Source organism: Pleurodeles waltl, chromosome 8 (genome assembly GCF_031143425.1).
Source record: "Pleurodeles waltl isolate 20211129_DDA chromosome 8, aPleWal1.hap1.20221129, whole genome shotgun sequence".
In the NCBI taxonomy this organism is placed as follows: Eukaryota; Metazoa; Chordata; class Amphibia; order Caudata; family Salamandridae; genus Pleurodeles; species Pleurodeles waltl.
Genome location: NC_090447.1, coordinates 1,185,042,238 through 1,185,069,791, shown reverse-complemented (window position 1 = coordinate 1,185,069,791; position 27,554 = coordinate 1,185,042,238). Strand labels below are relative to the sequence as shown.

Genomic DNA, 27,554 nt, shown 5'->3' with positions numbered 1-27,554 from the left:
ACACAGCCCTTTCAGGTGTAAGTGACTACTCCTCCCCTCCCTCCTAGCACAGATGGCTCATCAAGATATGCAGGCTACACCCCAGCTCCCTCTGTGTCACTGTCTAGTGTGAGGTGCAACCAGCCCAACTGTCAAACCAACCCAGATAGGGAATCCACAAACAGGCAGAGTCACAGACATGGTATAAGTAAGAAAATGCTCACTTTCTAAAAGTGGCATTTTCAAACACACAATCTTAAAATCAACTTTACTAAAAGGTGTATTTTTAAATTGTGAGCTCAGAGACCCCAAACTCCACATGTCCATCTGCTCCCAAAGGGAATCTACACCTTAATCAGATTTAAAGGTAGCCCCGATGGTAACCTATGAGAGGGACAGGACTTGCAACATTGAAAAACGAATTTAGTAATGTTTCACAGTCAGGACATATAAAACACATTACTATATATCCTACCTTAACCATGCACTGCACTCTCCCCTTGGGGCTACCTAGGGCCTACCTTAGGGGTGTCTGAAATGTAGGAAAAGGGAAGGTTTAGCCCTGGCAAGTGGGTACACTTGCCAAGTCGAATTTACAGTTAACATTGCACACACAGACACTGCAGTGGCAGGTCTGAGACATGATTACAGAGCTACTTATGTGGGTGGCACAACCAGTGCTGCAGGCCCACTAGTAGCATTTGATTTACAGGCCCTTACTAGGGACTTACTAGTAAATCAAATATGCCAATCATGGATAAAACAATCAACCATACAGTTTACACAGAGAGCATAGGTACTTTAGCACTGGTTAGCAGTGGTAAAGTGCTCAGAGTTCAAAAGCCAACAGCAACAGGTCAGACAAAATAGGAGGCAGGAGGCAAAAAGATTGGGGATGACCCTGCATAAGCAAAAAAGTCCAACCAGGGCACTTACATCACTTCACTTATGATGGCTGCTATGTATGTGGAGGAAGAGCCTATCTCAGTTCGGCGTCTTTATGTGGAGTTTTGAGAGACAATGGATGCCTCAAACCCTCAAACCAGCAAGCAGTGGCCATAGCAATAGTGCCCCTAGAGCACCGGCTACCCCAAATTGCCTGCAATAGCCCAGCCCTTCCTGACTATGTCCGATCCTCCCCAACCCTGAGTTTCCCCTAATCCACTGACCCAGTGCCCACACAAGCGCAAGCCTGATTCAGGAATGGATCTGAGTGCTGTTGAGCACTTTACCAGGGTGTTTCTTTCTAGACCTTCCCCTTCTGCGTTTGATGACTCTTCTGGGGTGCTCCTGGATCCTAATCCAGACTCCCAAGCCCCTAAGCAGCCACAGCAATCCCTTTGGTGTAGGAGCTTCCTTTGCTCCGCCTATCTCCTCCTTCTAAAACTGCTTTGGACCAAGATATTACTGCTGACGAAATTGGGGATGCGCTTGTAGATCTTATCCTGGGGAAAACTCCAGGACCAGAAAGATTCCCTGTAGAGTTTTATCGAAGGCTCAGCTCCGATTTGGTTTCACTCCTTAAATTATACACAGAGGCAATATCTCATGGCCACTTCTCCCCAGAGATTGACCAAGCCACTATTGTGGCCCTCCCCTACCCGGGGACCACTTGTGCCTCTTTTTGGTCCATATCCCTCATCATTGATGAGGTTAAATTGTATGCTAAGATTCTGGCTAATTGACTGCTGATGGTCCTCTATGTCTTGGTCCACCTAGACCAATGCAGGTTTATTCCCCGGCGTACTACCAGACATTGCATCCATTGTTTACATACAGCACTTTTCCATATTAAAACTCTTGGTGGCCCGGTGGCTCTCATGTTACTAGACTTTGAAAAAGTTGTTTTTCTGGCATACTTAAGGGACCTCTATGTGGGTGCTCGAGCCCAGGAGTATGTAAACGGTGTCTTATTGGACACCTTTCCTGTACGGAGAGGCACCTGGCAGGGGTGCTTGTTGTCCCCGCTTTTGTTAGCGCTCACTATCGAGCCATTGGCGGTGTGGATTCGGTGCAACGCTCAGGTGTGGGAATTCGACTGGGAGCTGGCGAAGGAGGATCAAATAGCCCTACATGCAGACAGTGTCCTCTTATATATGTCCAAACTGGCTGAAACGGGGCCTAAAGTACTTAAAATCCTTAATGTTTATGGAGAGGAATCAGGGATTCGGGTCCACTTGGGCAAATCCCTATTAGTTCCGGGGACCACTGGGATGAAGCCTGGCAATCCATAATCCTGGTGTGTTGCGTTAGCTGCCCTTACCTTGGGGTCTATGTGTCGTGTGAGCCGAATGTGGCATGAAGCCTGAATCTCACCCCTGTGATGCGCAGAGCTAAGGAGGACCTCTCACGCAGGTTTTATCTCCCTCAACACCATGGGTAGGGTAGCCTTGTACAAAATGATGATCTTGCCCAGATTCCTCTACGTATTACAAAATTATCCCTTTCATATTCCGCAGACATAGTTTGACTAGGCCCTGGCCATGGGCTGCAGATTTATTTGGGCTGGAGTAGCACCCAAGGTGGCCTTTGGGAAGTGCACTCGGGCAAGGTATGACAGCAGCCTGGCTATGGCAGTTATATTACTATATTACTGGGCGGCTCATCTACTCCCAATTAATGACTGGGCGCAGGGGATGGGACAATCTGGCCTTTGGGATTAGCTGGCCCTACTGGAATTAGTTGGCCCTACTGGATCTGGACAATGTACATCACATCTTGTACAGTGGCTCAATTCCCTCTGATGTCCCATAGGTCAGCCAGGTAGCTTTTAAGGTGAGGAGGGATGAGTGGGTAGATGGTTGTCTCAAGTGTCCTCTCTGGAGGGATTTAAAGGGTGGGATTCTATTGGGTTGTCAAGTTTTGGTGATGTTTGGGGCGATCAACATATGAAATCCTTCCAAGAACTATAAACAGAATTTCAAATGCCATCATCCCAATTCTACCGCTATTTACAACTCAGACAAATCCTGCATGCCCATGGTAATGAGCTTCAGGATCTACCCGAATACAGTCCCCATGAAAATAAAATTCTCATGGGCCATTTGGGCAAGGGTGGAATTTCCCAGATTTACAAATCCCTTGTCATACACTCACTGATCTCATTGCTTTCACTGAAAGAATGTTGGGAGGGTTGGGTGAATTCTTTAGAGGAAGCAGACTGGTGAGACGCCTGCATGGCTCATCGCACTCTAGCTATCTCAGCCAGACTCCGCTTTATTCAATTCAGATACCTCCATCAAGCATACATGAACCCTGTTCGCCAGTGAAGGGCAGGGTGATAGAATCCCTGCATGTTATAGGTGTGCGATCCCGACTGGGTTTTTTTTTCTTGTTGTGTGGCTATGCCCTGTGATACAAAGATTCTGGTCTGCTATGTGAATCCGTGTTTTCTGCTGTGGTGGATATGACTATTGATTGGATAAAAAATTGCTCTGCTTGGGATCCTGAACGAATTGGGTGGGCCGAGGAAAGACCGGACTTTGGTGGGCCTGTGCACAATACTAACGAAACGTGATATCGCATGTAATTGGACCCCCTCTGTGGCCCCTTCATTAGAGGTGTGGCTTCATTATAAATGGCTAAAGGGGTTGTGATTGGCTCAACATGGTAGGTTTTTTTCCCCCTTGGAATGATGGGTAAAGGAAAAGTAGTTTTTGGTGTTATACTTGTTGAAGTCTGCTGTGGATAAATAAAGGATGGAAAGATCAGCATAATCCTCGCCTCCGTGCCCTTAACAGAATTGAAACTTTCCATCATGAATGCTAGGACATTTGACATTATTTGAAATATTACATTGGTCTTTATTTTATTGACATTAAAACTAATACCACATTCTCCCCGTACTTTGTTTCCTACAGCAGTTGGAGTCTCACCACGAAGAGCTTTTGTCCAATGCTCTACATAACGTTGAGATAGAATTGACAAAACTTGCAGAAATTCCATGGCTGTACTATGTTCTGCAGCCAGATGACGAGGAGGTAGGTACACTTAGTTATTTGGGGTTGCTCTATTCCCTCATCTGTGTAAAGATAACATGAAGGTAATCGTTTTCCTTTATTTCTGAGACAGAAATTTGGGAAAAAGATAACATGTACCGACAATTCACAATACAAATGGGATGCGACAAGTACTTGTTTGAAGTAATACATATTTACTGTTACTGTACTTAGTCAATATCTCGGATCTTCATGAAATGTAGATTATTCTTGTCAGGCTCTCCAAAAGAAAGCAATCTGACAACATTGCATTTGGAGAGTTTTGGGTGCTTATCTACATAGTCCATGGGTATTCGGCGAGGGATGTCTGTTTTTTAAATTTAATCCTTGCATTCATTCCAATCATTACAGTGTCTCCAGTTAATTGAAATACATAGCTTTGTACCTAAAGTGTGCATGATATGTTTTTAATTTCGCTTTGGTTTCTAAAACGTCTGACCCTGGTTGAGCAGAGGTCCATAAAACCCTACGGAGGCTCTAAGCCTGGACATTCACCGTTTAATGGCAGATAATGGGCGATGGTGGGTCTGCAGTTTGATAGGACTGCTGGATAGCAATGGGCAGGGCACAGATATACAGTGACTCTGTGCTGATAGGAGAAATGATGCCTGCTGTATGTTTGCAGAGACTGGTAGTTGGAGGCGTTATTATAGCAATGTGGTACCTAATGGAGATGGTTGTTGCATACTAGCACCACCTTGATGCTAATCATTCCATTATTGTGCCTGGAGGGCCATAAGTGCATAATCTTTGCAACTGCATACAAAGTTTAAACTGCTTCTGGCAATAGTATTGTATGACCGAAGTGCGTTTTAGTCCCTCTCCAGGCTAGAGATCTTAAACATCCACGACTTTTGCAGTCGTCTCTAAGATATTTTCAAGAGTTGTCCAGTAGTTTATTTTGGAAGACATCTTAGTCTGTGAGAGTGAAGTGCATTTCTTGCAATAATAGCTTAGGGAATGCAGGTTTGAATTAACAATGACTAAAACGAGCATGTTTGTTTTTGTTTATGACTTTTTTTGGCTGATTATAATATAGTTTACCAGGCTCAGAGTTTTCTGCTGGAGGGTGAAGAGGGAAACGTCGGCCGGTCACAGGGTCAAATTCCGACAGAGTCGACTAAATCCGTTAGCTTTCCAAGGATCATAAATCAAGTGCTGCTGAATTGGATGCCAGCAACATTTGTTATTTATAGAGCTACAAAAATGCCAACCTTTAGTAGAAACTTTCTCTAACAAAATACATGTTAGATAATTTCAAGGTAATTAATGCTATTAAATCCACCCTGCTTAGGGGATACAATATGCGCTAGATGTTAATTTAAGGTGTGCTTTCTTGCTTATTCTTTTGTTATGAAAATACTTTGCCTGAGTAAACTGAGGCTCCTTTTACACCCATGTGTTCACCATCTGGGGTTTCCCTGCATGGCAAATTTAAGATGCCAACGGGTCTGGAGCTCTCCCGGAGCTACTGATTTGAAAATATAAAATCACCACAGAGATCCTTTGCTGCCCTCCCGTCATTCGCTCACCTGTGGGACCTGTGACACTCACTCAAGCTGAACAAGAGTCTGCTAGGCTCAGCTTGCGGTGGCCTGTGTTATTTCGGGCAGTGGAGGTGTCTTGCTGAACGAAAACCTTTATGGGTCTGGCATTGTTCACTGCACCTAGTCTCTGACGTTGCTGATGGCCTGGTTCTGGTGTCCAGCTCCCCGCCATGTTGATGGCGGGAGGACCTGCATCACACTGACCTGGCTCTCATTGATCCGGCCGCCGTCTTCTGCCTCTGAGCCTGTGAATGGTGTTGCCCTACTGGCTAGCAACTCTGCAGCCCACTTCTGGCGGCGTTTCATCCCTCCCAGGCCAAGAGGTTTGATTGCCAGTGTGAAAGCAAAGGATAACTTACTCTCCCTCATTTTGACAGCTTAGGCCAAAACTGGCCATGAATCATTTGTATTCTCAATGGGTGGCATGGTAGGTAAGCAGTCAGTGGCCCGATAGGATCAAGGAACCGTACCCTGAAAAAGGAAATCAGGCTGTAGGTGTTACAAACCATCAAGCCCTCAATATGGCACTGCAGGCAAAGCCCAGGGCCCCAAACATAACGAGCCCCGGTCAGTGGCACCCAGAGGCTTCCATCCATAAGAGCAGATAGATCAGGGACCGACATAGCTCGTAGAAGTAAGGGAAAGATGACAGACAAGATGGTGGAGTTGACACAAAGTACAAGGCCCCCAAGTAGGTGTCAGAAATGCAAAGCAAGCAAGCAGTAATTTGATCTTGGCATGTAATACAGTACTCTCATATGCCCCTCTAGATTTGTCTTTGAAACTGCATGTATGTATGTATACTGCTTATATCCATAGCAATACGTTCTTTTGTGAAAGACCTTTTAAACTCATGTTAATGTAAACCGTTTTTATACCTTGAAACCTTTCATTTGGCAAAAGTGTGCATTAGTAACTGTTGTTATGTAAAGCTCTAAGATACTCATTTGGGTCTTGTTCATGTTATATAAAACCCTAAGAGACATAAATGCAGCTATGTGCGTATACATGTTTATATATATGTTTGTATATATGTGTTACCTACTGACAGTTGCCTTCGGGTAGGTATAGTTAGGACCTAATTTCCTTAGGTAAAGCATTTTTTGTTTTGCCAAAAACTTTGGCACTGTTAAACAAATCCTCACAACATTTTCAAAACTGGTTTGCTGCTCACTTCAACTGCTGTCCTGAAAGTTTTGGGGTGATTTGTCAAGCGTGGGCCAAGAAGGGGGGGGTGGGGTGGGTGGGAGACACGTTTCACCCATACAATTTCCTTTAGAGATTTTAGACAGAGCTACAGCCTGAACCACTTGACGGAATTACACCAAATTATGCAGAAAGCTACCACCACCCTTCAGAAAGGTGGTGGTACCTGAGGATAAACCTGCCTTTGGGGAGGGAGGGGGCCCCCTAGCAGGGTCCAGGGGGACCCCAACGCCAAGGCTAGGGGATAAGAGTATTCTTACCCTGTCCCCTTTTCTTTATTTTTACTTTTTCTTTTGGGACTAATCGGAGTCCATGTCGGATAATGGCTGTCAAAACTTCCTGGTTGAAGTGATGGCGGCCAATCAGAATTCAGCACGGTAACTGTTGGATCCACAGAGGCTCCGCACCCATAGATATACAAATTTATTTTTCTTTAATAACTCCAAGACTACTGAGCTGATTTACACCAAATCACAAAAAGCACTCTTTCTGGACCAAGAGCTAGCTCATGCCGTATGGTAACCATAGCTCGCACCCTTGCCATGCACAACCAGTTACCCCACATATTACATCATTAATGACATCTTCTATGACATCATTGATATTATCTCTGCAACATTTGCAATAAAAGTTATACTTACTTTAGGGCATGAGTTATAGTTTATGGAAATAACTCTAACTAGAGCAGCTGAATTTCTATGGTTTTGTGTGTGCAAATTCAGAACATAACTGTAACGTCCCTGTAACCTTTGTTTTTTCAATTGAAGAAATATATACATATATATGTGTGTGTTTACACACACGCACACCCTCCCCACATAGCACAGTTATGTTTGCTGTTCTTGTGGGGACATAATGAGTGGGAGAACCCAAAAAAGGGAAACATATATATTTTTTAATTAGGATAGCAACCATCAGCCTGAAGGGCAGGGCTACATTGTTTCTTCTGCACTTACAATTTGTTAAAAAATATATTTTTAGAGGAGATGGGAACATTCAGTATAGATTCTTGAACAGATGGAAAGTGCAAGTAAATTGGGATGAGTTTTAAATACATGCCATCACAGAAATGGATCTTGTTTTTTTCTGATCCTGTTGGGCTCATGGTCTACAATAGTGATGTCTCAGGTTGACTGCAAGTTCTGTCTAGTAGTACAGTGTTCGCTATATGGTGGCACATGAGAAACTGCAGTGGGTGCCCTGTGAATTGAGCACTCTTGGTGCACCTGAAGATGTCAGTGCCCTTCACCCAACCACTAGTCCCCTTTTTTATTTAATTAGAAAACTCTAATATAATTTGAAAAATCTCATTTTGCCAGACCGAATTTTAAGGGTGACATTGGAAATGTTGATGGCTCAAAGGAGGAGTCTGTTCGAACTTGAGAGTGACCAGAATTCCCATTAGATTCTTAAGCCATAAATCCTATGTTTTATGGCATGTGTGGCTGTAGATACACATGCTGTGCATTATCTTGCCATCTAGTGTTGGGATCGGTGTGCTGCAGCTTGTTTTTATTTGAGAATGGTTTCAAGTCACGGGATTGAGTGGCTCCTCCTTCTCGGTGCTACTCTGCATGGGGTTCAAATTCTTTGTTAGATAGATTTTTCTCCACCATCGGGTTTGAACGTGTTTCTGCTGGCTCCATATACACTCGCTCCACCTCAAGATTCTCTTTCCGTCTTTACTTTCCATTGACGAAATTGTATTTCAACTGCATTTCTTAATCATAATATACATCGACTGGGGTTGAATTTCAAACGCATACCCTTCGGGGCGGGCCTTGTCTGGCCCCAAGCCTATTTCCACGTGGCATGGAAGAATATGACAACCTAATGGAACAGACGCCATTTAGATTTTGTCCTTGGTGCCACACCAAATTCCCACACATGGCTCACTATCAAGTGTTTAACCTCTGCCTTTCTCCAGGCCATAACGAGGCCACCTATAGCTTGTGTCGATCATTTCAGTGCAAGAAAACACTCAGGAACCGAAAAGCTCGCAGGCTGGAAATGGCACACTCATCGCAGGACAGCACCCTAGATATTTTCAAGGTTGAACATGCACAACAGAAGCTAGAGCAACATGGGAAATTCTCAGTCAAGGACACAGATTCCAATATGCAATCCGTCATCGAGAGCCAGGACATCACTTCGGTGCAAGTTGTGAGGAAGAAACCTGCCCCTCCTCCTTCCATAAAGACAGTTAAAAAACTCACAATAGAGGTTATAGGACCACCACTGCGTTACGGCCATTGTAGATCATGGAAACTTGATTTGAGTGCCCTGCCCTTGGGCTCGGCTCTGAAATTCAGAAAGACTGAAGTTCAGTCTTCACAATTGATCTCTATTCCTTTGGTCTGACCAAAACAATCAAAAATTTCGGAACCAAAAACTTCGGCACCAATTACTTCGGTGCCATCAACTTCGGCACTGGAAATGTTGGCACCAAGCGAAAGTACACCATCTGCCCCTTCGGGATCGAAGGTCCTACACCGATGCAACATTTTGGCACCAAAAACAGCTGACTCTGCTCATTCTTCAGCTTTGTTATTATAGAGACTATGGACGCTATGCAGTGGAAAATACAAATTGTAAAGACACAGGCAGAATTGTGGCTTCTCCCACCATTCATGTGGAGGAGAAACTTTTTTTCAAGAGGCTCTGAATACCTCACTTCCACAAAAAAAGCCACATAAGGAAAAGGCTTCTCCTACTGCACCAGCCGTTCCTTTACAAGAGCTGCACCACCTCCTCCATCACTACCTCCTCTCTCACCTCCACCTCATTCACCTAGCTCTCAAGTGGATGGGGATTACACACCACAGAGTTCACCTGTATACGGTAGGGAAGAACTAGAGGATACTTCACAAGACCCTAACCAATGAGATACTTATGACACTGACCTGATAATGGATACAGATTCAGATCTCTATTCTGCCCGCCCCTCACCTCCAGAAGACACCACTGTCTATCAACAAATAATATTGAGGGCTGCTGCATATCACAATGTGCAATTACATAAAGACCCAATAGAGTAGGACTTTCTGTTTGATACCCTCACTTCAACACTTAAGAACATACAATTCCTTGCTATGTTGCCATGAATGCTTAGGCACGTCCAGGACAGTTTCAAAGAACCTGTGTACTCCTGTATAATTATACCACGAGTAGATAAAAAATATAAGGCTGCACCATCTGACCCAAGTCCTACCAGATTCCATTGTTACCACCACTGCCAGAAAAAGAATAAATGGCCAGCCTACTGGATATTCTCCTCCTCTCAAGAAAGAAAGTAAAAAACTTGATGCAGCGGGGAAAAGGGTTGCTGTGCAAGCGTCCAGCCATTGCCGTCTTGCTAACTCCCAGGCACTACTTGCTAGATATGATAGGGCACACTGGAACGAAATGGAAGACATCCTTCAGCATCTCCCAGAAGAACACTGTAAAGGTGCACAGCAAATTGTCTCTGAAGGTCATACAATTGCAAATAATTCAATTAGATGTGCACTAGATGCAGCTGACACAGCTGCAAAATGGGTCAATTCCTTAGGAGATATGCCACGTTAAGGTGCTCTGGTTTCAAACCAGAAGTCCAACAAGCTGTCCTCAATATGCCCTTTGATGAGGAGCACCTATTTGGGTCCCAGGTTGACTCCACCCTTAAACTGAAAAAAGACACAGACACTGCTAAAGCGATGGTTGGCTTAGAAAATAAACCAAATAGGGTTTTTTCCCACCACCCATTATACGGGGGTGGCTACAAAGCAACCACATCCTCTGATCACTCAACTTCGCAGCAGTGTCATGCCTCTTCCTCCTACTCTAGAGTTTTTTTCTCCAGAGGATCTTATAGAGGAAACAGCTCGAAGGGCAGGGGGAAAACCACCAACACTTGTGGTTCACCCTCCACAACCAAACACTAACTACCTCCACATTCCACTCCATAGTGGGGGGCGTCTTCAGTTTTACCATCAACAGTTGACAGACAAAGCCTCGGACCTATGGGTGTTATCCATTATCCAATATGGTTATTGTCTGATATCAACAACCTCCAAACATTCCACTTCGCAAATACAAAGGGTCAACAGACCATTTCGCTCTTTTAAACAAAGAGGTTCAATCTCTACTGTCAAAACCAGCTATAGAAAAAGTTCCTATCCAATACCAAGGGACAGGAGTGTACTCACTCTATTTCCTCATTCCCGAAAAGGACTGCACTCTCAGCCCTGGTTTAGATCTCAGACCCCTAAATCAATCTATTCTCTTAGAATATTTTCACATGGTCACATTTCAGGAAGTGATTCTGTTAATACAAAAAGGCGACTTCATGACCACTCTAGACCTACATTCGTATTCCAATTCATCCTGCACACAGCATATATCTAAGGTTTGTAGTGGCAGGACATAATTATCAGTTCAAGGTTCTACCTTTCGGGGTCACAACTGCTCCCAGATTATTCACCAAGTGTCTAGCAGTAGCTGCAGCACTTCTAAGAAGACAACAAATACACGTATTCCCTTGCTTGGACTATTTGGGTGATCAAAGCCAACACTTCAAGTCAGTGTCAGTCTCGCACTCAAATCACAGAAAATCTTCTTCACAAATTAGGGTTTGCAATAAACTTCATAAAATCACACTTGCAGCCTCTACAGGTTCACCTGTATCTGGGGGCTATACTTAACACACAATTGGGCCTTGGTTACCCCAATCCAGCACGTGTTCACAATTTTCAACAAATAATCTCTTCAATACAGGTCAATCAAATGCACACAGTTAAAACATTGATGCGACTCCTATGGATGATGGCATCCTGCATTGCCATCGTCCCTCATGCCAGACATCAGGTGCGTCCCCTACAACAATGTCTCTCTCGCCAGTGGTCATAAGCTCTGGGTCATTTTCAGGATCTAGTGTTGGTAGATCATCCAGCTTACATCTCTCTCCCATAGTGGAATCCCACCAACCTAGTCAAAGGATGGCCTTTTCAAGACCCAGTTCCCCAATTAGTTCTGACCTCAGATGACTCCCTTACAGGATGGGGAGCTCATCTCAACAATCTCACAGTACAGGGATCATAGGACCCCAGTCACCAGACTATGCACATCAGTGTTTTGGAACTTCAGGCAGTCTTTCTAGCCCTAAAGGCTTTTATGCCTCACTTAATGCACAATTCTGTCTTGATCCGCACACACAACATAACAGCAATGTATTATTTACAAAAACGGGGGACACGCTCTCCAGTGATTTAATCTAGCACAAACAATCTGGAGGGAGGCTCATCATCACCACATTCATCTTCTGGCAGAATATCTCCCAGGCACAGAAATGACTGCAGACCTGCTAAGCAGGACACATCAATGAGACCATGAACAGGAACTCCACCCAGTAGTCCTTCAAAGATACTTTCAAAAGTGGGGAACACCTCAGATAAATCTATTGGCCACGACAGAAAACTCAGCATGCCAAAACTTCGCATCCACATACCCACACCACCAGTCCAAAGGCAATGCCCTATGAATCAACTGGTCAGGGATATTTCCTTATACTTTTCCACCTCTCCCACTCATTCCATTCCTGGTGCTGAAACTCAAACACACTTCTCTCAAAATGATCCTAGTAGCACCCACATGGGCTCGCCAGCCGTGGTTTACAACTCTGCTCGATCTCTCCCTAGTACCTTATGAGAACCTCCCTCATAAACCAGATCTTCTCACACAAAATCTCCAACAAATAAGGCACCCTGATCCCAAATCACTCAACCTTGCAATATGGCTCCTGAAGTCATAGTTTAGTTACCTTCAGACGCTTGCAGAATGTATAGATATTTTAAAACAGGCACGTAGACCAACAACTAGAGACTGCTATGCAGCAAAATGGAAACATTTTGTCTGTTACTCTCAATCTAAACACACTGATCCATTAACACCATCAGTGCAAGACATTCTGTGTTATTTTCTTCATCTGCAAAAAGCAAATCTTGCTTATACATCCATTCGGCTACACCTAGCTGCTATTGCAGCATATTTACAAAACAGACAACATACATCAGTATTAAAAATACCATTCAATAAAGATTTTATGGAAGGCCTTAAAAGAGTAATCCCACCCAGACTACCCTCAGTGCCTGCCTGGAATCTTAATATTGTACTCACCAGGCTCATGGGCCCTCCATTTGAGCCTCTTCACTTATGTCCTGTACAATTCCTTTCTTACAAAGTGGCTTTCTTAGTTGCTAAGACGTATTCATGAGATACACGCCTTAACATTAGAGGAGCATTTCTTTCAGATACATACTGATAAACTAGTTCTGCGTACAAACCCTACATTTCTATCAATAGCTGTTTCACAATTCCACATTAATCAAACTATAGAGTTACTGGTTTTCTTTCCACAATCGGACTCTGTGGCAGAAAGAGCACTCCACACATTAGATGTTAAAAGAGCTATAATGTAATATATTGACAAAACTAAAGTGTTCAGAAAATCTAAGCAGCTTTTTGTGGCTTTTTCAATACCTCAGAAAGGAAATCCTATTACAAAATATAGCATAGCTAGATGGATTGTAAAGTGTATACAAATGTTACGCTAAAGCAAAAAAAGACAATTAACATTTACTCCTAGAGCACATTCTGCAAGAAAGAAAGGTGACACAATGGCATTCTTGGGGAATATCCTCCTAACTAACATTTGCAAAGCAGCTACTTGGTCTACGCCACACACATTTACAAAACATTACTACGTAGATGTTCACACTCATCAGCAAGCCAATGTAGGACAGGCTGTCCTGAAAACACTTTTTCAAACAACTGCAACTCCCACAGGCTAGGCACCACATTTGTTTGGGAGGACTGCTTTACAATCTATGCACAGCATGTGTATCTACAGCCACACATGCCATCAAACGGAAAATGTTACTTACCAGTAGACATCTGTTTGTGGCATGTAGTGCTGTAGATTCACATGCGCCCTCTCTGCTCCCCGGGAGCCTGTGGCCATTTCAGTTAGTTTCTGTTTGTAGATAGTTGTATATATATTTCCTTATACTCACATGGACATACCCTTTTCTATACTTCTCTATACTCTATCTCTCACCTGCTTGCGGCAAAACAATCCAACAAAGAGCTCGCTGCTCATGCGCAGTAGCACCGAGAAGGACGAGCCACTCGATCCTGTGACTTAAAAACCCTCCCCAAAGAAAAATAAGTTGCAGTACTCTGAGCCCATGACAGGATAATGCATAGCATTTTAATCTAACATGCCACGAACAGATGTCTACTGGTAATTAACATTTAGCTTATGACACAGGAGATCTGCAGTTTACTGAAGGTGGTTGCTATTACCTTGTATTTTAGATCCAGGCCTGACTTCATGTTCTTACTGGAATATTCATTAGTAAGAATTCATTTTACCAGGTCATTGAATATAATCTGTACTGTAAAGGTAATGGACAACCTTATTTTGGTATATAACATTAAGAGTAAATTGTCTTTTATATTTGCACTGAGAATGTACTTCTGCAATAGTTTGAATTTGAAATTGTGATTACTTAAGATTTGTTTCTGTTTTTTTTTTTAACCAATTTTGAATAGGATCCACCTCTGGAATATGCTAAAAGAAACAGCAGAAGCACAGTATTTCGAATAGTGCCAAAGTTTAAAAAGGAGAAAGTCCAAAAACATAAGACCAGTCCTCCGCCTGGTATGTTTTTGATCCTGCAACAGAAATTTGTGTTATATGTCATGCTGGATATCATGAATCCCTGTTTCATGCAGAAACAGCTGCAATTTCATCAATTATGGTAACTAGGTATCACTGAGCACAAAATCCAATGTGATAATCTATATTTAATGTTCAAATTGAAAAGTTTGTTTTCCCTTCTTTCATTTTGGAGCTTTGAAGGCTCAGTTTTGGGACCTGGTTATGTAAATTGCCCCATGACCAGGCAGCCAAAGGCACAGTTCTGTTGGTCCAAAAGACATCTTTTTTTGGCATTGGCTATTTGATGCAAATAACTGTGCACTATTTCACTGACACCAGAACTACTTACCCAACAGTGCACAGTGTATGTCATCTGGTTCCTAGGCTTGCTGTATTGGAGCTGTCTGAACCCAAATAATGTTTACAAAGTTTTTGCTTGTACTTTTGTTTTTCCTCCCTCTCCAAGTCACTCACTAATTATATTAATGTGAGTTGTGTAAAAGGGGTGGCCTCATTTTAGTAACCTTTCACAGCCCTTGGGTGGTTGCTGATGCCCTTACTAACATGCCAGTCTTATCTAGACTTCCCAGGCTGTCTACTGTACCCAAATGTGAATATCTCAAGATGTAGCAGGAACCACAGCTGATTTTTTCATGTTCAGCATCTCTCACTTTCATGTCAGCTTTAAAAATGACCATGTAGGTGTTTCCCTCAACAATACGTTATAGATACATCCTGAAGGTAAGCAGTAAAGTGGAACATGTACAAAGCAGCATATAAACAAACATTAATTACAAATCTACGTGTCATGTTAGGCCCCATTTGTGTACAATGAAGAGTAAGTGTCACATAGGGTTAATGTACTGCAACATATGCTTTTATCATTTTGAGCACCCTACTTTTCAATTTCAAGGATTTTGTTTACATGATGTATGCAGTTAAGTGTTCATACTATTAAACATGGTGCCTTTCATACAAAAACAAATGAATTATGGAACATACTTTATATTTTACTTATAACCAATATTTTCTTTTTGTTATGGTTCTTAATGAAAGTTATACAGAGATGATTGATAAACTGCAAAACACATCTAAACCTTGCCTCACTGATCCTTATAAGTAAAATTGTAAATTGGTCAATATATGTGAGGTTTCAATATCTTTATAGAGGAAAATGGCTTAAAAACAGCTGAAAGCATGGCTGCAAAGCAATTAACCCTGTCCTTTGTTTAGACAGTAGCTAGTTTACGATTAATGCTGATCTGTAACCTGCATGAAAATACAATGTAAGTGGTAGTTGTGTGTAGTCTACACCTTCAGCCTTTCCCCTTGCTAGCACTGCGTTTCTACTCTGTTTTCCACTCTTTGCCCTAACCTTTGCCTATAATGCATTTGAGCATGTACAAATTAAGGGGGTTTTGCTCTTAACTTTGTTAGTTCAAAAATGGGGCACGGATGAAGTTGCTGCTTGGCTGGATCTGCTCAGTTTGGGAGAGTACAGAGAAATCTTCATCCGCCATGACATCCGCGGTTCTGAGCTAATTCACCTGGAAAGGCGAGATCTTAAGGTATTTCCTTTGTTGCTACTTTCTTCTGCTCTTTGGGACTTTTCTTTGACTACAAAAAATCCCTTTTCCCCACCTTTCTGTTATGTGCTTGTAGCTTGGCTTCTAGTGTTAAACCTGCAGTAAACTAACATGCACTGTCCTGTCACCTGCACTCCTTCTGTGTTACTCTGTACTTGCAGCCTAGGATATCAGCACTAATGGACATTTCCTTCTGTGAAGTATTCTTCATAAATAATGTGTTTATTCACGATGGCTGGTTAAAATAAAGCCTTGATTTTGTCAAACGTAGCAGTTCTTGCACCAATGCTTTAATTAAGTAACAAAAAAATTCTAAAAAGCACCTCAGTTTACCTAACAGGATCAGTGTGGAAGGTGGCAGATTGATATAATATTGAAACCTAACAATGTATTAATTGCAATTCTGTTTACTCTATATGTCAGCAGCAAAACTGTTGACAAAGCATGATGTTATTAATGATGTGTAAATGCTTTTATGTATAAAAACTTTTTTCTATTAAATATTTCTAAATATTAATGTACATCAGTGGCTGACATTTGATGGTCACTTAATTCTGCATGTAAGGACATAACACTTGCATCATGCATAACTTAATGCATTGGAAAATTGAGAGGAACTCTGTTCCTAATTTATTGATATTTGTGGCCCTTGCAAGGGGCTAGATTATCTTGACCACAGTTAGAGAACCTTGTGTCTAAAATATTTTGAGGTCCTTTGACAGCGACAATTATGTGACAAATATACAATGAAAAATGTGCAACCACAGATAGATGTGATTGCTGTGGCGCTGCTTGCAATCCACAGGTATATATGTGCATGTAAGGGTCTGGAAGATATAGTAACTGAGGTGTTCAGTTTGACTCTCTTGCATATACAAGTAGAATAGTGAGATGGGGGTCACCAACATTGCTGCACTAGTAAGAGGTCTGAGTGTGTGTGAAATATCAGAAGTAAAGTCCTCTGAAATCGATTTACTACTTCACAAAATCCCAAATTGCTTAACATCGAAAATGCTTTCTCAATCAGAAAACATTCCTCACTCAGCAAGCAATCGTCTTCCATTTAATAGCAATAGTCCTGGCCTCTTATTGATTTGTGCATCTACTATGCTTGTAGATTCTTTTTAGTTGAAAGACATTATTGAGATTAAGGCAGAATGAATGAATACACATGCTAAACACAATATTCAAATATATTCAGTATGAATTATAACTGTATCCATACTGCTTCAAAGAAACAGTAAGGAAAACATGATGGAAGAATAGTAATACAATGTTCAGTGGCATGAGTAGCTGCAGATACACATGCTGTGCACTGTTCCTGCCATCTAGTGTTGGGCTCAGAGTGTTACAAGTTGTTTTTCTTCGAAGAAGTCTTTTTGAGTCACGGGACCAAGTGACTCCTCCCTTTTGGCTCCATTGCGCATGGGCATCGACTACATCTTAGATTGTTTTCTTTCCACCACCGGGTTCGGACGTGTTCCTCTTCGCTCTGGTTATTCGATTCGGAAAAGTTAAAAGATCGCCAAAAATCGCCGGTATTGTTTTCGATCGCGAACCATCTTGCATCGGCGAAACACACCTTCGGTTGCCCTTTGGGGCACCCGCGCCCATCTTGGGCCTGGTCGGCCCGACCGCAGTAAGCATTGAAGCCTCATGGACCGGACCCCGTTCCGATTCAGCCCACAGTGCCACGCAAAGTATCCATACACAGATCAACATCGGGTCTGTAATCTGTGTTTGTCACCGGACCACCGAGAGGATACTTGTGAGGCCTGCAGTTCCTTCCGTTCCAAGAAGACATTGAGGGATCAAAGGGCGAGACGACTACAAATGGCGTTGAAGAGTACTGAGCACCTCGACGTCGAAGAAGAGGAGATAGCCATCTCCATTCAAGGATCCGACTCGGACGATTCCGACGCGGACCGACCACTGACAGCAGGCCAAAACTTGAGTACGCCTGCCCCGATTCAAACCCAGAGCCACTCCAAGCCCAAACAAAAGGCCTCGGGGACGCCACTGCCGGAAGGCCATGGCTCTACCCGCAAGAGATCAAGCGGTGACCAAGCAACACCCTCGGCACCGAAAAAGGCCACACCTGCATCGAAGACTTCAGACTCGAGTCGAGACACAGTCTCCGAAAAAGTTCGACATCGACTCGTCGAATTGAAACCCCGAAAGATTCTTTCGGAACCGAGGCCTACTGTCACCATGGGCATTTCGGTGCCAAAAAACCCGGCGTCGGAGCTGGAAAAAGGCTCATATACTGAGGAGCATGGACTTTATAAACCGATGAAAGCCACAGATTCGAGGAAGAACTTCACCAAATGGAAGAATTTGATGAGAGACAAGCAAGGATACAGATCCACAAGGATACTGGAAAAATCCTTACAGCACCTCCTCTTAAATTGAAAAGGAAACTTGCTTTCCAAGGACGTTCGGACACTGAGCAGCCAAAGGCTAAAGTGCCAAGATAGCAATCTCCGCCACGCCAGTTTTCCCTAGCACATTCTCCTCTGCATTCTCCTCAAAGAACTGTTTCTCCTCTTGCTACACCCACTGCACAGTCACCCACACACACTGTGCAGTTGCATCAAGATACAGACCCGTGGGAGCTTTATGATGACCCTGTGTCAGATAATAGCTTGGAGTGCTATCCGTCTAAACCCTCTCCACCTGAAGATAGCACCTCCTACACACAGGTCTTGGCTAGGGCTGCTGCTTTCCACAATGTGAGCATGCACACCGAACCACTGGAGGACGACTTTCTTTTTAATACTTTGTACCCTACACATACATCGTAACAAAGTCTACCCATGCTCCCAGGCATGCTTAAACATGCCCAACAGATTTTTCAGGTGCCTGTTCAGGCAAGACCCATAACACCAAGGGTGGAGAAGAAATATAAACTACCACCGTCAGACCCAGTATTTATCACCCAGCAGCTGCCCCCTGATTCGGTAGCGGTCAGCGCGGCGAGAAAAAGGGCCAACTTCCACTCATCTGGAGATGCACACCCTCCAGATAAGGAAAGTAAAAAGTTTGATGTGGCAGGAAAGACGGTAGCGTCACAAGCAGCCAATCAGTGGTGAATAGCGAACTCTCAGACCCTCCTCGCAAGATATGACAGAGCTCATTGGGGCGAGATGATCATTCAACATCTCCCCAAAGAATACCAAAAAAGAGCTCAGCAAGTGGTAGAGGAGGGACAGGCAATAACTAATAATCAAATAAGGTCTGCATTGGATTCAGCCGATACTGCTGCAAGAACAGTAAACACTGCAGTGACAATTAGACGCCATGCATGGCTTAAATAATCAGGTTTCAAACCGGAGATTCAACAGGCGGGCCTCAACATGCCATTCAACCAGCAACAGCTATTTGGCACACAAGTGGACACAGCCATAGAAAAGATGAAGAAGGACACCAATACAGCCAAAGCGATGGGAGTGCTTTACTCATCCCAATACAGAGGGACATTTAGAAAACCGCAGTATCGGGGGGTTTCAGGCCACAGCCATCAGAACCATCCACCTCACAGACCCTCATACCAATCACAATATCAGAGAGGGGGGTTTCGAGGGTCCTTCAGAGGGCAATTTCCAAGATCCAGGGGAAAATTCCAGCCCACAAACTAAGCCACTAACACCAAGCAGTGACTTTGCCATCACCTTTCCCCAACACACATCCCCTGTGGGAGGAAGACTGGAAATGTTCCACAATCAATGGGCAAAAATAACAACGGACACATGGGTTCTATCAATTATCCAACATGGTTACTGCATAGAAATCACACATTTTCCGCCAGATATTCCCCCAAAAGCTCACAAACTATTGTTGTACCATTTGACAATGTTACAAACAGAGGTGCAGGCACTATTAACAAAACAAGCCATAGAACTAGTACCTCATCAGCAAAAAGGAACAGGGGTCTATTCCCTGTACTTTCTTATTCCCAAAAAGGACAAAACACTAAGGCCAATATTAGATCTCAGGACTCTCAACCTATACATCAAATCAGAACACTTTCATATGGTGACACTACAAGATGTAGTCCCAGTACTAAAACAGGGGGAATACATGTCAACACTGGATTTAAAAGATGCGTATTTTCACATACCCATCCATCAATCTCACAGAAAATACCTCAGGTTTGTTATACAAGGAAAACATTACCAATTCAAGGTGTTACCCTTCGGGATAACAACAGCCCCCAGAGTATTTACAAAATGCCTTGCTGTAGTAGCAGCATACATAGGGAGACAACACATGCATGTATTCCCATATCTCGACGATTGGCCAATAACGGCCAACACCCAAGAGCAGTGCCAAGATCACACATGTTATGTAATAGATACCCTACACACACTGGGGTTTTCAATAAATTACCAAAAATCACACCTGCAACCATCCCAAATTCAGCAATACTTGGAAGCTACACTCAACACTCAAAAAGCGATTGCAAGTCCAAGCCCACACAGGGTACAGTCATTCCACACCATGGTACCAAAAATACAAACAAATCAGCATTACACAGTCAGATTTGTGATGAAACTCCTAGGCATGATGGCATCATGCATCGCAATTGTCCCAAACGCACGGTTACACATGCGGCCCTTACAGCAGTGCCTTGCAAAACAATGGTCGCAGGCACAGGGTCATCTCCATGATCTAGTGTTGATAGACCGCCAAACACACTATTTGCTTCAGTGGTGGACTCCACAAATTTAAACAAAGGGTGGCCTTTTCAAGACCCTGTGCCTAAAGCCATTCTCACAACAGATGCATCAATGATTGGGTGGGGAGCACACCTCAACAATCACAGTATACAAGGACAGTGGGACAACAAGCAAAAACAGCTACACATAAATCACTTAGAGCTGCTAGCAGTCTTTCCTAGCAATAAACGCTTTTCAACCTCTTCTGGCTCACAAACACATTCTTGTCAAAACAGACAATATGACAACAATGTACTACTTAAACAGGGGGAACACACTCATCGCAACTTTGCCTCCTAGCACAGAAAATTTGGCATTGGGCAATTCACAACAACATTCGCCTAATAGCTCAATACATCCCAAGGATTCACAATTAATTAGCAGACAATCTCAGTCAGGATCACCAGCAAACTCACAAGTGGGAAATACATCACCAGGTACTACAAAAACACTTTCGCCAGTGGGGGACACCAGACATAGATCTGTTCGCCACAAACCAAAATGCAAAATGCCAAAACTTCGCGTCCAGGTACCCACACCCTCAGTCCAAGCGCAATGCTCTATGGATCAACTGGTCAGGGATATTTGCTTACGCTTTTCCCCCTCTCCCACTCATTCCCTTTCTAGTTAACAACCTGCGTCAAAACAAACTCAAACTAATACTTATAGCACCAACGTGGGCACGCCAACCGTGGTACACTACACTGTTGGACCTCTCAGTAGTACCTCGCGTCAAGCTTCCAAACAGACCAGATCTGTTAACGCAACACAAACAGCAGATCAGACACCCCAATCCAGCAATGCTCAATCTAGCAATCTGGCTCCTGAAGTCTTAGAGTTTGGCTATCTAAATCTTCCAAACGAGTGTATGGAAGTCAGTAAACAGGCAAGAAAACCTGCAACCAGGCATTGTTATGTTAACAAATGGAAAAGATTTGTCTTCTACTGCCAAGCAAAACGCATCACACCGTTGGATGCGTCCATACAAGACATTGTAGGTTATTTACTACACCTACAAAAAGCTAATCTAGCTTTTTCATCCATCAAAATACATTACACTGCAATTTCGGCTTATTTGCAAATTAAACACACAAAATCCCTATTTAGAATACCAGTCATTAAAGCCTTCATGGAAGGACTAAAACAGGTCATACCTCTGAGAACTCCACCAGTACCCTCGTGGAATCTTAATATTGTACTTACACGACTCATGGGTCCACCTTTTGAAACCATGCATTCTTGTCAGATCCAATTCTTAAAGTGTAATTTCTAGTAGCAATCACTTCATTACGAACAGTTAGTGAAATACAGGCTTTCACTATTGAGGAACCCTTTATACAAGTACACAAACATAAAGTGGTTCTCCGCACACATCCAAAATTTCTACCAAAGGTAATTTCACCGTTTCATTTACACCAAACAGTGGAACTTCTAGTCTTCTTCCCACGGCCAGACTCAGTAGCAGAAAGAGCACTGCATACATTAGACATAAAAAGTGCTCTAATGTACTATATAGACAGAACAAAACCATTTCGTAAAATTACACAATTGTTTGTCGCATTCCAGGAACCCCATACTGGTAACCCGATATCCAAACAAGGCATAGCCAGATGGATAGTGAAATGTATACAAACTTGTTACCTAAAAGCTAAAAGGCAACTTCTCATTACACCAAAGGCACACTCCACTAGAAAGAAAGGAGCAACAATGGCCTTTCTAGGTAACATACCAATGACAGAGATTTGTAAGGCAGCCACTTAGTCCACACCTCATACTTTTACAAACACTACTGTGTAGATGTGTTAGCAACACAACAAGCCACAGTAGGAGAGGCTGTACTAAGAACATTATTTCAAACAACTTCAACTCCTACAGACTGACCACCGCTTTGGGGAGGATTACTGCTTTGTAGTCTACGCACAGCATGTGTATCTGCAGCTACACATGCCACTGAGTGGAATATGTCACTTACCCAGTGTACATCTGTTCGTGGCATGTTCCGCTGCAGATTCACATGCGCCCTCCCACCTCCCCGGGAGCCTGTAGTCGTTTAAGTTGCAATTAGAAATTGTACATATGTAAATAAACATTCCTTTACCTCAACTTTCTACATACATCTCTATCCCATTGCATGGACATCTTTACTATTCTCACTCTATCACTCCTACCTTACCCTCTGCGGGAAAACAATCTAAGATGGAGATGATGCCCATGCGCAATGGAGCCAAAAGGGAGGAGTCACTCGGTTCCGTGACTCGAAAAGACTTCTTCGAAGAAAAACAACTTGTAACACTCCGAGCCCAACACTAGATGGCAGGAACAGTGCCCAGCATGTGAATCTGCAGCGGAACATGCCACAAACAGATGTACACTGGGTAAGTGACATTTTCCATATATTATCCCATAGATAACAGATATGATGAATGGGGTAACATTTTAGAATGAAAAATAACTTAAAAAGGAGAAAAAAGAAGGATATAAGAAAAGTACAAGAGAGAAAAAATGTCAGAATATTAGAAATAACAAACATAAAGGCAGAAATAACAATAATTTGTCAATTAGTACACACTACAAAGAATCTCATTTACATTTGAGCAGAGAGATGAATGCATACGTACAAATGCATATTGTATAATGAGCAATGAAACAGTCATTTTAGAACTTTGGAAACCATCTCACCACATAAGAACATAATACAGGAGAACTTCATAATTTGGCGGTTTACAAACTTGAAACAAATTATATGAAGATAGTGAACATTTGTTTAAGAAGTATGTCAAGGGTAGCAAAAGTTTATCACATTTTATAGCAAAGGCAAAGTGAATATTTATGTCTGTCTTGCAAATGCCAACATAATAGCTATTGATTTAGCGTCTGGTTGACAAACAGATCAATCCTCATTAACCCCACCCAAAAAATATTAAGAGCTAACAAAGGAACAGACACACCACAAATCTCATTAGTTCTCGAGCAAACCCTGTTCGGGATTTCTTGTTCATTTGGGCCAACAAAAACTACATGCAGCCATTACCTTTATGACAGCCACACGATGAACACAAATTTTGATGTTTAATCTTCATTGTAAAGCTAATGCTGTACAGATTATTCTGTTGTAGGATAAAAAGAGTGTGAGTGGTGCTAGCAAAACTAGAAGTAGAGTGAATCCTGGAAGACAAGTTCCCCCATGTACAAATTTGTCAAACGGAGTTCAAATAAAAGTACCACAAACGTTCAATAAGAGACTCATCCCTGGCATACCATGGGTGTGTAGGAATATACATAAAAAGGAAGCTTTACTCCCATGAATGTGATTAGCCCCAACGGATAATACCGCTTCGCTGGATACATTAAACAACATTAATGCATCCAAATCGTGTTGTAGAGAGCAAGCCAGATTATCATACTGCCTTTTACAGTTCTGTGGAAGATTATACTACTGAACTAAATCTAAAACTACTAAGTTAAAAAAAAAAAAAGAACAAGGATCATGCCTGTAACCAGCTGCGAAACAAGACACATCCTTCTAGACATTCACTTTGTCCAAAACAATACCCTTCCATTATTTGTAATTACCTTTTAATTATATTAATTATTTGTAATTATTATACAACAAAAGACTTGATTGAAAGTGATCCATTGGTTACATTTTATCAATAAAGTGGGACCTTGCCAAACAACATAGATGCTTTATCGTAGGAGGGAGTTAAAATATAGGAGTCAGCAACAGAAAGAGACACTTTTTGTAAGAAAATGGAGCAAAACTAGCATATTCAGTTTCTTGTCATATCTTCGTACTGGTTATGGAGGCCATGGAGATTTTGTCCCAAATCTGAAGATTATGTCAGAAAATTAGGAAAATTATGCAGCTCCATTGAATGTAGACATTTTAAGGAGAAATCTCACCTTTTTTATTGTCACAACATAGGCAACCAGTCTATCCGTCCCAGAGAATATGTTCCATTAATTCTGATGGGTAGCATCATAAAGAAAAATGTAATTATTAAAAATATCATAATTTTAATGGTGTCTATTGAACCCCACCAAGAGAGAAAATGAAGGGACAATTTCTCCATAAGACCAGCATTCCTCCTTCACGTTAGTCAAGATAAAGTTCAACATGCCTTTATTAGGGTTTGAATACTGTCGAAGAACCTTCAACAGCATTTAAGAAGGTTTAAGGGTCCTATGAAATTACTCTTAACAAGACACATCATTGTGTCCATAAAGAACCCCACTGGCCTCCCATTTGACAAAAATGGTTGTGAGTTGCAAACAGCTTCAAGACGAAAATCTTAGAAAGTGTTCCATGGCGAAACCATCTGGCCCTGGGGCCTTGCTCTTGGGTAGCTTATTAAGAATAGTATACATTTCCTTTGACACTAAATCCCTTTCTAGAGAGGTCCTATCCATATCGTTACAATCCACCATATGCAGGTTATCAAAGTAATTAGCTAAACTTTTCTTCTTTTCGGTTTTGACCTTCATATCTATCCAGTGTCATTCTTTCACATGGTAGAACATTTTGACACATCATCACTGGCTTCCATAAACAACAGTGCTTACCCTCAAAAAAGTCCTGGCTTAGCCTGACACAACATCTATGGTCAGTTTGTGCAGACCATAATCCGACAATATGCTCACCAGGGTTGTACACTAAACTGAGATCAAGAAAAGTCCTGTAGCTATCAATTCCCCACAGAATGCAGGCTCTTAAAAACTCATAAAACTATACCCACTTTCTCTTACTGGTCATGTTAACAGCCTTCAAAAATCACTTCTTTAAAAGACCAGACTCTTGCTAAACAAAAGTCAAACTCCCTACAGCACAGCCACCACAGGCCAATGTGTATCTGTCACTCCAACAACCTAGAAAAAACAATCATCATTCACTTTCAAACCTCTCATCACTTCCTCATTCACCTTAGATTCTAATACATATTTTGACCAGACGTGAAACAAATCTATTCTAGTGTTTATTCTTAACAACTTTTGAACATTGTGTGATGTACATTTTCTAATATAAATTGCCTCCAGATATAGTGAGAGGCAGAAAGTAGTGGTGTAGCCTTGAGCTGTTACTTTGCGAATGAGAAGGATTTTAGAAATGTGCAGAACAAATGGTCAATAAAATTTATTAAGCACACCAGTTACCCCTCTGGTGTCTTTGCCCTATATCAAACATGGTTAGATCTCATCTGAAACCCACTTCTCCAGTTTCTAGCTCATTTAATTTAATTCAATTCTAGAAATACTCCTGCACACTTTAAAATTCCGTCTTTGCATTTCATAGCTTAGGTACCATTAGAGTTAACTCTGTCCCCCCCCCCCTAATTTAAAATACCTACTACATGAAGCCATCAAACGCCTAGCCTCAGATGACCTTAGTGCATGATTGGGGGAGTAGAGCATCAGTTTATCTTGTGTAAGTGCCTGTCCTTTCCTACAAAAGGCTTGACGACAGCAGCACAGTGTTATGAAGTGTACATTCCTTTGGACTGGGAGCTAATTCTGCTTGTTTTAGATGGTTCACTGTGTAATTGAGGAGCCAGCCCAAGTAGTACTCTTGAAAACGCATTTTGAATCTCTGGGATCCCTTGAATGCTTTCTTTGGAAAACCTAAATAAAACCACATTGCAGTAATCGGTGCATGATATGTTTGATGCATAGATGACTGTCCTCCACATACTGTCTGGTAGTAGGGGTAACACTTTGTACAACATCTTTAAATAACACAAGTAAAATTAGCTGATGGTATTTATTTGTTGTGTAAATGAGAGGGTCTTAATCAGCATTACACTGAAGTGTTTTTTGTTGTTGTTTTTTTTTACTTCTTTGGGGCAGATTCTGGTTTATCAATGAGAAGTGATTCTAATTTTTGCAAATGTGTACCGCTGTAAATTTGGCTCTGATGATGGACAGTTTTGTGCACACTGCATTGTTGTGTTTGCCAATAGTGATGTGTCTATAGAATGCTCTTGGTTCCACTGAAAGCCACAAGTGTTGCTGATGCTTCTATGTGTTACTGACTGGCATTGTTTGTTACCAAAGAAGTATCTTGGCATACAGAAATACCCTTTCATAACTCTTGCACAGCTGAACCAGTGTCATCTTGTTCTTTAATATATCTATTGAAATGAGAGCATATTACTGTTTGCTTCTACTTGCCACATTAACCACAATGGTTCTCCTACTGGACTTCGTAGTTGTCTGTTTCTACTTCTATTTCCACAGCCAATATTTGTCACCAAAGAGCCCAAACTACAGTGACTGAAAATATGTCATATGCTTTGCAGGGTTGAAAGTCCTTGATGCAGCAGCACTTAGCTGCGTAGCTCCAGTTTTCTTTATTTCTCACATACCCAAAATATTTCTTGCACAAGAGAATCAAATCTGTGTCCCTGGATAGGTGTTCTACATGATTCTTCAGTCAGTTTAATAACAGTGGTGTAGTCAACATCGCAAGAGTAGGAGCCAACCACAGTGTGCTACTCCTTTCAACAAGGGCGACTCCTATCACCAGACCAAGGGTCGACTAATGGTATGTCACATTTGATTGATAGTTGTGGGGCACTGGCCTCTCCACCATCACCCCATATTGGGTATACTGTTTACTGGATCTTGGTAGTAAAGTCCTAGAGTCTGCTGTGACTGGACTTTCTTGCACCTCCCAAGTGTGGGTGTGTGTGTCTGGTGAACATGAGGGGTTGTGGCCCTCTAGTGTAGGTGTAGCCATGACAAGGTAAATTGTAATGTGAAGCAGTCTAGACTTGAGATGGTAGTCTGCTATGTGCCTTTATCAATCAATCAGGATTTATAAAGCA

At 42.3% G+C, this 27,554-nt stretch overlaps 1 protein-coding gene across 4 annotated transcripts in view; it reads left to right on the top strand.

Moving 5' to 3' along the window:
* The window catches only part of DGKH (diacylglycerol kinase eta), a 661,954-nt gene that overhangs the window by 593,501 nt on the left and 40,899 nt on the right, over positions 1-27,554 (top strand). For 3 of the 4 annotated variants that reach the window (XM_069205429.1, XM_069205427.1, XM_069205431.1), the window contains 3 exons: positions 3,840-3,959; positions 14,321-14,429; positions 15,867-15,997. In XM_069205429.1, the coding sequence (XP_069061530.1) occupies positions 3,840-3,959; positions 14,321-14,429; positions 15,867-15,997 (360 nt within the window). The remainder of the gene's footprint in view (positions 1-3,839; positions 3,960-14,320; positions 14,430-15,866; positions 15,998-27,554) is intronic. The other variant, XM_069205430.1, reaches the window with a different exon arrangement.